General features: G+C 38.3%; 1 protein-coding gene across 1 annotated transcript in view; it reads right to left on the bottom strand.

Annotated features, from left to right (window-relative positions):
• Nucleotides 1-15,924, bottom strand: part of LOC142336208 (phosphatidylinositol-3,5-bisphosphate 3-phosphatase MTMR6-like) — a 192,785-nt gene that overhangs the window by 25,354 nt on the left and 151,507 nt on the right. The window contains exon 15 of the mRNA XM_075384868.1: nt 7,112-7,315. Coding sequence (XP_075240983.1) covers nt 7,112-7,315 — 204 coding nt within the window. The remainder of the gene's footprint in view (nt 1-7,111; nt 7,316-15,924) is intronic.

The raw sequence follows: 15,924 nt of genomic DNA, 5'->3' as shown, positions 1-15,924 counted from the left end.
ATAACAAACAATACTTATATGATTTCGTAAAGGAGAACACACATTTAAACATGAAAATGGACCTCTACATGAGTAACATATACTCAAGAATCAGCCTACAAGCAATAGAATTTTACTCACAAATTTGCGAACAAACTAGAAAAATTCGACAACTAACATTAACACAAGTACAAAAGAACACACCGCTCTTAGGATACATCCTCACTGGAGATAGATCCATCTTTGTAAAACAAGAAGGAGTAAATGTAATGAAAATGTACAAATGCGCCAAAAAAACATCACCTTCATATGTACCACAAACCCGAGAATGTTACGATAAAATACCAATACTGTACGAGAACAGAGTACAATATGTACATCAACTTACAAGACAAACATAATTATGGGCGAAGAAAGTCCCATGTTCACACAGCAACTTCGACCAATTAATTTCAATAGAGACTGAAGGAACAGCAAGATATAGAGTAACACCCTACCCTGTAAAAGTAGAGACAGTATTGAACACTATATCACCTGAAGAAATAGTTCTTGATAACATGTTCAGTAAAGCAAGTCTAATAGAAAGTGGTATATACAGCAAAGAACAACTAGTTCAAGAACGAAAACGAGATTTATTACACGAATACATGAGAGATCGCGAAAAACCATTACAAGAAGCAACATCAGCAAACGCACAAAAATTGCTAAAACTTGAACAATTAGGACTATTACAAACTTACAAAAACTACGAACAATCACTAAAATGGTTATGAGACCTGAACATAAATGGATATAACTTCCAAATCGACCAACGCAGTGTTAACTGGAAAGAAATCTTTAACGGAGCATGGCTTAAAGAGAACAAATATTAACAATCTTTGGTTGGCCATGGTACGTCTTAGAAAAAATGGCAATAATCTACGCAATGATAAGTATGATACTGTTTATAACAAACCTAATTATAAAAGTCTACAACGCTTTTGCGATACAAAAAGCAATTGGCAAACAAGCCAGTATAAAGAAAATACTCCTTACAGGAATATTTGGAATCTTTTCTTAAACACTAACACAACTAGTAGCTCAAATACAAGAAGAAGAAGTAGCCACGACAGCGATGAGAATTATACACATTACGGAAATCACAAACCAAGAAAAAAAGCATACGTTTCGCAGACATTCCACAGACATAACACATACAACAGATTATACTGATAATGATAAACCTGCAGAAATTTATGTAGACACAAACTACAAACATTATAACACAACAAATCGTAGAACGGATAAAGGATTACAGGTAAGAACAACAAATTCACCTCCAAAGAAACAAAAACCACCATTACCAGAAATAAAATATAAGCAAGAACCATTAAGAGTAGAACCATTGGAAACAATATCGGAACACAAACTATAAACACTGCCAACACAACTTATCACTCCACCTCCTGCATATCAGTGTTTAGGAAATAACGTATCATTCCCTAATACACCTCTAACTCACAACGCACCCCTTCCTAGTGCGCCTAACATACAACAACAACAACAACCTACATCATTTCAGGCACACTCATATGAACAACCACTAATTATGAACCAACCAACATCTTATGAAATACCACAACCATCTAATAAATCTACAAATAAACTACATCTGATACCAACAGTAAAACTAATGGATATACAAAATCCACCACCAATAGACTTCGATCAATTAAAAATAACGGCTAACAAAATGCATAACCGCAGCCATAGTTTAGACATATTAAAAAACGACGATCAACCACATACGAATGAAATAACATATTTTAAAAATCATTCGGCAGATACATACGAGGTTTAACAACAACCCCGTAGTACAAGAACAACTAACATAATACAATTCGCCATGTAATACACCTTCTTTCGATATTATAATCAATTTCTCCTACCCCTCCTTTTATGACCCTTCCCTTCACTTTATAATTTCAGTTTCATAATTACCAATCTCTTTCACCATTTTCTTTCACAGTCTTTATACCTCATTTTCGCATTCCACTAATACATGTAGATGTCACATATTTTATATAACAATAAAAATCTACATGTATGCTTAGTAACAATATGTAGCAACACACTAACCGTTGAATGACGTTCAGTCGATTTCCATTTATACTGATATAACAATACTTTGTTGGTAATAATAGTAACTGGAAATCCTGATGGGAAATAGTCATAACGACATCAAATAACAACCACATTATAATAACACCATAATAACAAATGTAATAATCGTAACATATGTAATAATCGAGAATATGTACTAAACACAGTAACAATTTTAGCAAATGGCTTCCAGAATGGACTGCGAAATAGAATCACCTTACAAGGCAGACTCTCCACTAAGCTATGATGTGGAAGAGGGAGAGCTCAGACCTGGCTCTGGACGATCAAGCCCAGGAACAATACGTGACAACGCATCCGACTGCAGTACACAAACGGATGACCATTTTGATCACCGACAGGACCGAGTAACAACCATGAGAATCGAAGTCGAAAATGTAACATCGGAACAACAGACACAAACAAACCAACAAACACCACAAGAGATAGCAAACCTCATATCGGAACAAGTTCGTAAAAAGCGACAGTCGGATACCCGACGAAATCTAGATTCGTTTCTTAACAGAACAAATGAACAAGGTACAAGCACTAATACACATAGCTACCAGAACAATAGGCCGAATAACAAAACTCAGAATGAGACATATGTATCTCCACCCTTACCAAACTATCCACCACCAGTACGACCACCCCCACCTAATGATTACACAACAGAAAATAATAGTATGCAAAACAGTGTTCAACAACGCTGGTTTGCTAGTAATCCACATCACATTAGTCCGAACAACCTCCGGTTTCCTTACGCAGTTACACCTAGAAGTAACAATAGGAAATCGTTCTTCCACCAGTCTACCAATGAACAAACCCCCACAACAACTGTTATGGAAACAATTTGGTTTCAAGAAAAGGACCCGAGAACTCTCAGCAATCCACACATTAGTAATTATAATCCGTTATTATCTTACCGTAACGGGTCCGAAATGCCGTTCGATTCTAGAGATAATAACTTTGTTATAACACCATTGCATAACTTAAAGATCGCGTCTCGGAGAACTTCCCACCTCTACCATCCGAAAATACTAACACTGTAAAACGCAGCACTAAAAATATGGGGAGAGATAAACTACACCAGACAACATACCCCATCTTAAAACAATTCTAGTCTAACAGAACGCTTCATGTATGATTACGATTACGAGTTTAAAGTACCAGTAGTTTGTACTTTTGACTACCTTGTCGCCAAGGCATCCCAAGACCTTTCGGCTTACAGCGTGTTCGAACATCAAATTTTTCAATTAAGCTTTAACTTCTTACATCCAACACCGAAGGATGTTCAAAACAATAATTGTCGGGTACACGAAACAAAGTTGATACACAACTTGATATATTATACGTTCCTACGCGATAAAAACATTAACACTACTAAGAGCTACATCCATATTAACGACCAATTAACCTCACCATATTTCTTAAATTACGGATATAAGCTAAAATGGGACTTTACTATCGGGACTTTACGTAATTTTGACCTCACTAAGAATTATTACATTTTTCAACCCAAGGAAGCACCGGAACGACCACTAATTGTAACAATCGAAGCGCTTGAACCGTGTGAAGAATATCACACTTACCACTTAGAAGGCAGCGTAACGAACCCAGCCTTTATTAATGTAATACAATTCAATAACCAACGAAAAGTAACTGATATCGAAAAAGAGATACGGAATACAGTCAAAGCGTCGATAACCGAAGTACCAATTGACGAAATAACTAACCTCCTCGCACACTTTCTGTCGAAAGACGATCATTTTCTTAAAAAATACAAACATTATAGGGACAGAACAAATCATCCCAAACAAACGGACAAATTGTAATGACACCAACTGAGAACAAGTAACAATTTCGAAATTCTAACACTTTAGATTGAGTAAATTTGAATATTATTATCCAACTATGAATCTCTCTCTACATGTGTTTTACCCTTTTTGCAGTAATAGTTTATATTTCAGCTGTTTGAACAAACTTTTTGGTACAGACTATTTATAAACTATTTGTCCAAATAACCATTCTCTACATTTGTACAATCCTCTACATTTGTACCATTCTCTACAATTGTACCCCTGTTTATATCCCTTATAACTATGGATAGTTATAGCAATTGGTATAACACTTGATGTGTAATAAACTTTAGATAGAACTCAATTTTCTAAAAATCGACCTATCCTACTCTTAGCTGATAGAAATATACATGTACATATGCAAAGATTTTCCATAGTTAGATATATGCACTTTTGTAAATAAAGAAAATACCAAAAAGTAACTCATAATTTGTTGTATGAACAATAGGAACGGATATAAACAAGCGTAACAAGCGTAATATGCACACCAAAGTGTATAATAACACACTATAGGTTATATGTATTATGTAATAGACATGCAAAATAATTTCAACACAACGTGTACGTAGTTATTCAATAGATTGAGTCATGACATGACAATTACATCAATTTCAGCAGCAACATTACTATGTAACACTAGCTCAACACTTACTATTCAAAATAACAACATGTATGAAATCTATTTCATAACCTAATCTGATAAAACTAAATAACAAAATATTGACAATTAATAACAACCGAAACATAGGTATGTTCCAAATTCGAAAATTTCAAATTCATAAATAAGCTTGTTACTTTATAGACTGACTATTATAGAACTGATTATAACAATAAAAACATCAATTTTACACATGTACATAACAAGATAACAATATGAAATTAAGGCATGCATACTCACATGTATAATTTTACAGTAACAACTAACATCTGTAAACCTATAAGTAACAACTAATATGATATGATTCCCAAAGGATTTATTTGGAATGTCGAATATCAATGTGTCGTATCAGGCGAACATTTAAAAATAAAGCGCGTAGACGGATAACTTACTAAATTTATCTAATGATGAAATACCCGTTAATGGGAATAAGGCAATTGGACATTTTTGCACATTCCTATTACAAACTATAAGCGAGATCTGAAACCTTTACTAAATTTACAGACACGAAAAACGCGAACAAAAACAGTGAACAGTAATAGTAACAACTAACAAATCCGAAACCTGTAGAAGTATGACAAAACATTTCATAAGAATTAATTGCATCAGAATAACTCCTGATTTTGGGAGATATCAAAGTACTAATACATGTTCATCTTCAGTAACAAAATTTAACATGGCCAAAACGGTCACATGTCACTTACAATTCTCGTTGTTGTCAACAAGCTTTTCGTTGACAAACTACCTAACTACTCTCGATTTTTCCACCGAATTCCACATAACATTTCGAACAAAAGATTTTACTTTTTCTTTCCAACCGGAAGGGGTACTACGTATAACAGAACAATTACAATACCTAACCTGATAATCTAATATAGAGAAAAATTTTAAACATTAAACAACTAACATAAACAAATCAGGTAAGTCAGGTAAGTCGCCAGACATCAGGAGCGCCTACGACATCAACACTGGGCCTACCCGAAAGGATCTTCATCCACTGGATGTGGTACTGGAAAAGATACTTTTGTGGTTGTTGATGTTCTCTCCTTGCTCTTTGGGCAACCTGTGTCTGGGAACCGACCTACTGACAAACGAATTACAAAGCAACACATTCAAAAAGAAAAGAAAATCCTTCAGAAAGAATAATGAGAAATTGACTTCTTGTATTAATCAGAAGACTTTCAAAAAACTCAAAACCCCGGAAAGATGGAGTCAATGTTGACTTCCAACAAAAGACTTGAAGACTTTATGTATTTAAATAAAATAAAGACTGAAACACTCAACCCTGATTGGTTGAAAAAGGGAAAATACCCTTCCTTAAATGTTTATCTGTTTTCCCTTTATCCCTTTTCACTTACCCCGTTAGTCGGTACTAGTCTCAGACCTGATATAATAATAAAGTATATTTCTCTCTCTCTGCTCCGCTCTTGTTTAGTATTGAGATATACGTTAGACTTTAGCATTGGGGCCCGTGCACTGTCTACTGAAGCTCAGATAGAAGAGTAACAGACTAGAGATCTAGAACTTTAGTTAGTCAGGTAAGCCTTAAGAGTATCCTATATTCTTGAGACAACCATAAGACAGTTCCAGAAGTAGCCTATAAAAGGGTAAGCTCAGAACACGTCTTACTAATTGGTAAATAATTCCATTTAGGTCCCGCAGATTCCTAATTGGGAGCTTAGAAGATTAATTGCTGATTATCACTTACACATATGTGTGCTCGAAAGAATTTTTGAACCTCAAAGTTATCCTCAAAATTTATCGAAGAGTTTCGCGAAAGCAGGATTTAGGCCAAATGAACTTTGCGGAAAACAGTGACAAAATGTTATAGAGGTTCTAATTATAAGCCAATAATGCTGTTTAATACGTAATGGCTTTGAATTGTAAATTGAATTGGACAAGGCAGGACAAGTTATGCAACCGAAAAATTACATTTGAGTGTAAAATTTGGAGGCACGAGGGTGAGGCTCGACGAAAACCCACTTCAGTGTGGGAGGATGAAGCTTCACAAAGGTCACAACAATATATTGGGTTTTGAAAGGGGTCAAACTTACCGCCCTTCACACCATGATTTTCTGTCTCACCAACAGTTCCGGTGAATCGCGTATTTAAAGACTAGTAAGGCGTAAGTCCCTAAGAAAGCTGCTGAGCTATTCAATGCTCTCCGGGCTTTACTTGTACTTCCCGTTTTTGAGCACGAAGAGAGTCAGACGAAAAATCCGTCAAGCGAACAATCGCATACAAAAGACCACAGGACTTATAATTGCTACGAACTTCATTTGAGAGCAATTTAAAAATAGTTCGCTGGATATATTTCTTGGACATAAAACAGAATTCTAGTACAAGGCTGACAACTTTAGTTGACTGCAGGGGCGTAATGCTAACAGCGCAGACTGTACCCGAGAAGCGACGGATCTCTATATTTAATCAAATGGAGGTGCTAAACACTCATTTGCGATCATAAAAGCACCCATACCTCCGTTGATAAGGTTTCCGGGCGTCGGTGTCACACCCAAGAGAGGGTCTAGGGGGTACAAGTTGGAAGTAGAGTTATGTTGGCTACTGATGCTATTAACACTCATGGTTGTGGCTGATGAGGAAGGTACCAGGGGAGATAGTGGGGTGATGAGTTTTGGCGGTGATCGTGAATCCCCAGTGAATGTTGAACAGTCGTACACATCTAAAACATAATTCGACTACCGTCGGACGAAATGCTCTCGAACGACTGGCGAGTCAAACAATTTAGAAGGATGCATAGGTTAGAGAAACTTATGGTGCAAAAAATTCTGACTAGGGAAGGGCTCGCGGCTGAGAGTCGTGGACATTCACCACTACGCTACACGGGCTATGAACGGTCTACGCTCACAATCGGTTTTATCTGAGCAACAGACTTAACTTCTAAATGCGCGCAACTCAAATCACAAAAAATCAAAAAGTCGAGCAAGAAAACAAATCGAAAAAAAGTTCTGGAAAAAAACAGTCAGGCTCCACTAGGTGGGTTCAAATCTTCAGTTGGAGGAGGGTGGACGGGGTGAGAGGTGATGGGGTAGCGGGGTGGGAGATTAGTGAGAGGGTAAAAGATTAAGAACCGTCCTTAGTAGTATAAAATGCTGATTAGTAGTATAAAAAGCTGGCAATTACGGCGAAGTGACAGTCTACAACGGGATGGGGCAATTCTAATTTTTTTTTACAAATGGAATAAAATGTCCATGTTTTTAGACGCCAAAAAGCAATGTTTGAAAAAAATTTATCCCCTAAATCCCCTAAGGCTGGACAAACGCTTCCTTTGGGAGCAATTAAAAATAGGTCGCTGGATTTATTTCTTGGACATAAAACAGAATTCTAATACAAGGCTAACAACTTAAGTTGACTGCAGGGGCGTAATGCTATCAACGTAGACCGTACCCGAGAAGTTACGGATCTCTATATTCAATCATATCTCTATATTCAATCTACATTTAATATTCAATATAAAATAGATATTCAATCTACACACTCATTTGCTATCATAAAAGCACCCATACTTCAGTTGCTAAGGTTTTCGTGTTTTAATGTTATGTGATATATCTCGCTTTTTGCTGCTCTCTCTATTGACTTTTCGATGTGTATTATTATTGTTTTCTTTGAATCGCTTGATTGGAAAGTTTTGGCTGCAGTGGTATCAGATAGCGTAAAGATTTCAAATGTAGCTACTTTTGAAAATTTGAAAACCCTCTCTCAAGTCGTGTGGAACGTCTGTTGTAATGATTGCAAGAAGGATTGTTGTTTGGTTCTTTTTGAAAAGCCCTATTTCTTTTTGTTTGGTTCTTTCTGAAACCAAAGCCCAATTTCACAATTTTTGCGGCAGGCTCTGCTAGGCCAATTTGCTCCTGTACATCTGGTTCCTCTGATAGGATCAGTTCCAGGAATTTTTGTTCTCCTGGTGAGAGCGTATAAGTTGATTTGGTTTTGAGCATGATCAATTTCGGGCTGTTCAAACGTTTCCGTTTATTGTTGCTTTTTATATGCATTAGGTTCAGTTGAAATGAAAATTCGGGGGTCTGAGGTAGTCTATTGTGGGCATCAATGATTATCTGATTTTTTCTAAGAAAGGAAAAATAATAAGGATGGCAGAAAGTGTTTCGAACACCATGAACTGTTCCTCAAATTTCACGTGGCCAATTTTGAAAGTCAGTTGGACTGTAAACAAAATGGATGACGTGTAGAAAAGCTGTAGAAAAGTCAATGTCAGGAGGGTTTCTTTTTCTGCGTTTCGGTGAAGGTTTCTGGTTATTTTTCAAAATGTTTCTTTGACATGGCGCTGCTAAATGCTCGAGTGTATGCCACTGTTTTCATTATTAATGTATCGAACTGCAGGGATATTAAAAATACATTTTTACTATAGTTTGTCATGCTAGTGGGTATATATTGCAGAAAAACATGCAGGTTATTTAATTTTTTGGTCGGCGAATGAATGACATATTTCCATCGCGGTATGCTGGTTGACGTTCTGGACAGTCTAGGGCAGTTTGTTCATTGCTTGTATATGTTCTCCAAAATGTTCTCATTGGTGTAGGAGATCTTCCGTTGCGTCCGTTATTTTCGTAATTTTGTTGGAAGTATGACCTTCCTCTCGAGTAGTATCCAAGATCACTCTGGAAGCTGCCACGTCTTCGGGTGTTGTTGTTCCTAAATCTTCGGGCATTTTGGTTTCCAGTATTGTGGTAACTTGTCGGTCACTAATATAGCATCTGTAGTTTCCTCTTCTATAGCGAGGGTAATGGTTGCTTTCCTTGCGCTGTTGCTCTGGCTGTGCTACTTGCATTGATGCTATTCCAACTGCAATTATGTTTAAGGCTTGCACCACTGCAAGTTGCTCGGTGCATCGATGATGTTGAATGCCGGGGTGTATTGTGGTTCGGGGTTTATCTGATCAATTCTGATGATTACGCAAAGTTCGTTTACTGTTATGTCGTCATTTTCCTTCAACAACACTATCTTGTACGTAAATGGCATTCCTTGTATGAATTGCTCTGTTATTCGTTGTGTTCTTTCGTCAGCGCGGTCTATATGAGCTGCGTGGTCGCTGACAATTGGGATGTTGGCGAGGCGTTGGATATGTTAGGAAATTGTCTGGTTTCTCTTTCACCGGATCAAACCTTCTAAATGGCAAATTGAGCGTCAGCACGTTGGTTGCGTAGTTGTTCGAGAGAATCACCTAAGTCGTTTCTTGTCGTTTCCAAAAGTCGGAGGTAATAGTTGAGAGCATTATCGGCTAAGTGTAAGTGATGGTACCGTGAACGCTGATGATTCACTTCAGGAATTCTAGATACGACAATGCTTGCTCTCAATAGTCCTTCAAATTTAGGTCAGTTTTCGTTTGGCAGTCCTCAGAATCTTTCCAGATGTACATGAGGCGGACTTGGGTCTGCCATTTTTGTTTTAGTCAGTTTGTTAATGATGAGTCTATGTGGAACCAGCAGCAAACATAGGTTGACTGCTCATATACTTTTGAATGCGTAAATTTGTTGTGTGCTTGTGTTGTGGTTACATTCTCAAATTCTGTAACTTTGAAAGGAAATGTGACCGAGCGCCGGTTCGGTAAAAACGTTCTTTTCTACTACAAGTCTTTTATTCGAGTATTCAAGCAACCAACTGACATGCAATTAGCCGAATCTACTTTTTGCAATTCAAAATATTAAATGTGTGCTGTATAAATTTACAAAAGCGTTTTTCCACCAATCAAAAATTAGCATCATCATAGGCAGCAAATTAAAGTACCCGGGCATCGTAAATTACAGAACAAGGCTGCAAATCCTGAGCAGCTCAAAAATTGGACACAACAAAAACACAACAATTGAAGAGCAATTCAAATTCGATTCAGTGCAACCAGCTGCAGGTTCACGACGGCCGGTAGAAGCCCCGACAGACACAGACGACGCAAAAAAGCCGAGTCGCAAATTTAAAGACAGCTCAAAAAATTGAAAGAAGAGCAATCCGAGTTGTGCAAGTTATTCTCACACTCCCGCAACAACTTAGAGAGCTTTAAAATCCATTGAGGTTCAGGCATACTGCCCGCTAGTGGAATTGAAGAACCCGCTAGTGGCCGAAGAACCTGATGAACAGTTTTGTAGCTGGGTAGAATTTATATCAGGACCTAAAAAACAATCAGCGAACAACAGAGAATGGAAACCAGAAATCACCAGTTACATCAGCAACAGCCAGCGAAAACAATCCCAACCAAACAGTAACTGAGCACGAGAACAAAATTTGTTTCCTGAAGGAGAAAACGAGGAGATATCCTTCAAAAGCCTGCTAATGACCAAAAAAGATTAAAAAATAGTATTGCGAAATCTCGCTCATCGAAAGATGGACGTCGGACAAATGAGGCATGAAAATCACACAGCAGCAAATACGAGAGTGTCAAAGCGAATTAGAAAAAGAACGCGAATAACTAGAATTACGTCTGCAACCGCACCACAAAGAAGATGAATCACATCTCCAAGAGCAAGAATCACGTCAACAAGAGCCAGATGGAACAGAAACGGAGAACATCTGGATATGCGGTAGGCGATTCAGAAAGCGCTAGATCCAGCAAAAGACTAAGAACAGAATATTGAGTACAATTGTGCCTGAAAAAGTTTTTTTAAACTCAAATGTGTAAATTATAATTAACTTGGTTATCATAACTATGGTAACTAATTCAACAGATCAGCAGTTCAATAACTCTAAATTCAACTATCCATTTCAAAATTCCACGCGTGAAATTTTCGTTTATATTCTCCCCACTTTGGTCAGGTAAGAAAAAAAACACATGATTGAAGGATTTAGCAAATTGTGAATGCAGTTGTACATTCAATTAAATTTCTTTGAGAAAATTCATTTCCTTCGGTGATTTCGAAGTTTCTCTGCTGATGGATGGCGACAAAAACTGGTAAAATTAACTGATGTACCCACTCATTGGGTGACATTCAAACACAGTAGGGCTCCCCTCTCATAAAGTGAGTCCGATATCACTTGAAGTTAGTGAGTTCGTGAACCGGACTTTCTTGACCCTCTCATTGGGCATAGTGGCAAAAATGGATGCAACAGTCTCCATCAATTCTGGCTCATAAACGCGAATCTCTTGCAATCAGCATTGTAGCTGAGCCACGCATGGCACTTATTGATAACGCTTGAGTGAGACGATTGAAGCCGAGTCGCAAATTTTAAGACAGCTCAAAAAATTGAAAGAAGAGCAATCCGAGTTGTGCAAGTTATTCTCACACTCCCGCAACAACTTAGAGAGCTATAAAATCCATTGAGGTTCAGGCAAACTGCCCGCTAGTGGAATTGAAGGCCGAAGAACCTGATGAACAGTTTTGTAGCTGGGGAGAATTTATATCAGGACCTAAAAAACAATCAGCGAACAACAGAGAATGGAAACCAGAAATCACCAGTTACATCAGCAACAGCTAGCGAAAACAATCCAAACCAAACAGTAACTGAGTACGAGAACAAAATTTGTTTCCTGAAGGAGAAAACGAGGAGATATCCTCCAAAAGCCTGCTAATGACCAAAAAAGATTAAAAATAGTATTGCGAAATCTCGCTCATCGAAAGATGGAACTCGAACAAATGAGGCTTGAAAATCACAGAGCAGCGAATACGAGAGTGTCAAAGCGAATCGAATAACTAGAATAACGTCTGCAACCGCACCACAAAGAAGATGAATCACATCTCCAAGAGCAAGAATAACGTCAACAAGAGCCAGATGGAACAGAAACGGAGAACATCTGGATATGCGGTAGGCGATTCAGAAAGCGTTAGATCCAGCAAAAGACTAAGAACAGAAGATTGAGTAGAATCGTGCCTGAAAAAGTTTTTTTTAACTTAAATGTGTAAATTATAATTAACTTGGTTATCATAACTTTGGTAATTAATTCAACAGATCAGCAGTTCAATAACTCTAAATTCAACTGTCCATTTCAAAATTCCACGCGTGAAATGTTCGTTTATATTCTCCCCACTTTGGTCAGGTAAGAAAAAAAACACGTGATTGAAGGATTTAGCAAATTGTGAATGCAGTTGTACTTTCAATTAGATTTCTTTGAGAAAATTCATTTCCTTTGGTGATTTCGAAGTTTCTCTGCTGATGGATGAGGACAAAAACTGGTAAAATTAACTGAAGTCCCCACTCATTGGGTGACATTTAAACGCAGAAGGGCTCCCCTCTCATAAAGTGAACCCGATATCACTTGAGGTTAGTGAGTTCGTGAACCGGACTTTCTTGACCCTCTCATTGGGCATAGCGGCAAAAATGGATGCAACAGTCTCCATCAATTCTGGCTCATAATCGCGAATCTCTTGCAACCAGCATTGTAGCTGAGCCACGCATGGCACTTATTGATAACGCTTGAGTGAGGCGATTGAAGCCGAGTCGCATATTTAAAGACAGCTCAAAACATTGTAAGAAGAGCAATCCGAGTTGTGCAAGTTAATCTCACACTCCCGCAACAACTTAGAGAGCTACAAAATCCATTGAGGTTCAAGCATACTGCCCGCTAGTGGAATTGAAGGCCAAAGAACCTGATGAACAGTTTTGTAGCTGGGGAGAATTTATATCAGGACCTAAAAAACAATCAGCGAACAACAGAGAATGGAAACCAGAAATCACCAGTTACATCAGCAACAGATAGCGAAAACAATCCAAATCAAACAGTAACTGAGTACGAGAACAAAATTTGTTTCCTGAAGGAGAAAACGAGGACATATCCTCCAAAAGCCTGCTAATGACCAAAAAAGATTAAAAATAGTATTGCGAAATCTCGCTCATCGAAAGATGGAAGTCGAACCAATGAGGCTTGAAAATCACAGAGCAGCAAATACGAGAGTGTCAAAGCAAATTAGGAAAAGAACGCGAATAACTAGAATTACGTCTGCAACCGCACCACAAAGAAGATGAATCACATCTCCAAGAGCAAGAATAACGTCAACAAGAGCCAGATGTAACAGAAACGGAGAACATCTGGATATGTGGTAGGCGATTCAGAAAGCGTTAGATCCAGCAAAAGACTAAGAAGAGAAGATTGAGTAGAAGTGTGCCTGAAAAAGTTTTTTTTAAACTTAAATGTGTAAATTATAATTAACTTGGTTATCATAACTATGGTAATTAATTCAACAGATCAGCAGTTCAATAACTCTAAATTCAACTGTCCATTTCAAAATTCCACGCGTGAAATGTTCGTTTATATTCTCCCCACTTTGGTCAGGTAAGAAAAAAAACACGTGATTGAAGGATTTAGCAAATTGTGAATGCAGTTGTACTTTCAATTAGATTTCTTTGATAAAATTCATTTCCTTCGGTGATTTCGAAGTTTCGCTGCTGATGGATGAGGACAAAAACTCGTAAAATTAACTGAAGTCCCCACTCATTGGGCGACATTTAAACACAGAAGGGCTCCCCTCTCATAAAGTGAGTCCGATATCACTTGAGGTTAGTGAGTTCGTGAACCGGACTTTCTTGACCCTCTCAATGGGCATAGCGGCAAAAATGGATGCAACAGTATCCATCAATTCTGGCTCATAATCGCGATTCTCTTGCAATCAGCATTGTAGCTGAGCCACGCATGGCACTTATTGATAACGCTTGAGTGAGGCGATTGACGGCTACTGATAGGCCTGAGGGCTGGAAACCTCAGTTATCTGATAAAAGAGCTACTCTTTTCAATGTTTTCCGCGTTGTTTCGGATAGTCCGCAAAAGGTTTCTAACGCCAATGGTATGCAGTGGATTCCCATGTCGCTGCACTTCTGTTAAAAATGCCCAATCCTTCTGTCTTCCGCTAGGGTTAGAGCAAAACCACATGTCCTTGCCGCATCTGAGATAAGACTGGCTTGCAGTGGGGACGCAATGGTGACTTCTCAGGCTGCGGGTTGTCCTGCTATAAAACTGTGTAAGTACACGTCGACTGGTCTTGAATTGTTTTCCGGCAGAATATGTTTTTGCTCAGATACAGGGGAAAGATTAGCCGACGAACAAGCTGTCATTATTGAGTCTTGTACTCTGTCATGACGAGAGATAATATCGCCATGAACCGGCATGATCTCCAAATATGTCCAAAATAGCTGACTTACAATATGGACATCTCCTATCCGAATCATAGTGGAATTTCTAAACGGTATTTCAGAGCAGCTCGGATCTCGTTAGGTTGAAGTTGTAAGCCAAGAGCAGGGATAGGTGCAGCCGTCAACCAAGCTCCTGATTGAGGTAGGGAAAGAGATAACAGTCTAGCCTTTTCCCTGGTGGAGGTTTCACTTTCAAGAAGGTTGGTTAGAGCCGTATTGTCAAACTGTTCTTGAATTTTCTGTTGCGTAAAATGACGAATCCCCAAAGTGCTAAAATCCTTCAATAGGACTGTGAAACTACTTTCGTGAGTTGGGTTCACACCAGTAATTTGTTCTAATATGTTTGCTGACTGGGATAAGGAACCAACATAAGCTGCTTTGAATTGGCTCAGAGAAGGTCGAACTCCAGCTCCTGTTTTGCTTATTGACAGGCATGCTTGGTCACATGAATTATCGCTGATTACAGAACCCAATATGTTTTCAGAAGTTGTTCGTTGGGGATGATCAAACTTTCAAGTATTTTGTTACTCTCAGTGGGCGGAGTGTTGCATTTCAACGATTACACCAATTTAGGTGCACCCAGACAACTACGCAAAATTCCAAGAGCTCACTGAGGGTCCTCTAAATAGCCTAGATTGTCTAATACTTCCTCTGAGTTTTTAACCCCTTTTTCTAAACAAGATGCAACAAAAGTGGGTGTTCCAATTGCTGCGTTCAAGATTTCTATTCCTGATTGGCTGTTTCCCTTTATCCTGCTATCAACAGCATTAAAACACGCGGTGGGCCACAACATGCACTCGTCTCTTCTGGGTTCAAGGCCACACTCGTTGCCATGAGTTGCTAAAAATTCTAATGATTCACATAGCTCATCTTCCGTACCTGCTATAATTGCATCATCGAGGTACCAAGAATTCTGCAAAAGATTTGGAAACTTATCGTCGAGTTCTTTGATAATGGGCCAAAGTGCTAAAGAAAACAGTAAGGGCCCCAGCGGGTCTCCTTGTTGGACTCCTGTTTGACTTTGAATATGAGTTGCACTAAAAAAGAGCTTGCTATGCAGAGAATAGCAAAACGAAGCAAAGGGGGCTAAAGCGGGAATGCATTTTCCCTCTGCATCTAACACACTGCTTCTCGTAATGGAATTGAAAGCATTTTTGCAGTCGATTTGAAGTATGCCCGCTTTTTTGTTGTTTAACTGCCACACCA

Source organism: Convolutriloba macropyga, chromosome 3 (genome assembly GCF_964194025.1).
Source record: "Convolutriloba macropyga chromosome 3, txConMacr16.3, whole genome shotgun sequence".
NCBI lineage: Eukaryota > Metazoa > Xenacoelomorpha > Acoela > Convolutidae > Convolutriloba > Convolutriloba macropyga.
This window is presented reverse-complemented; position numbering and strand designations above follow the sequence as displayed.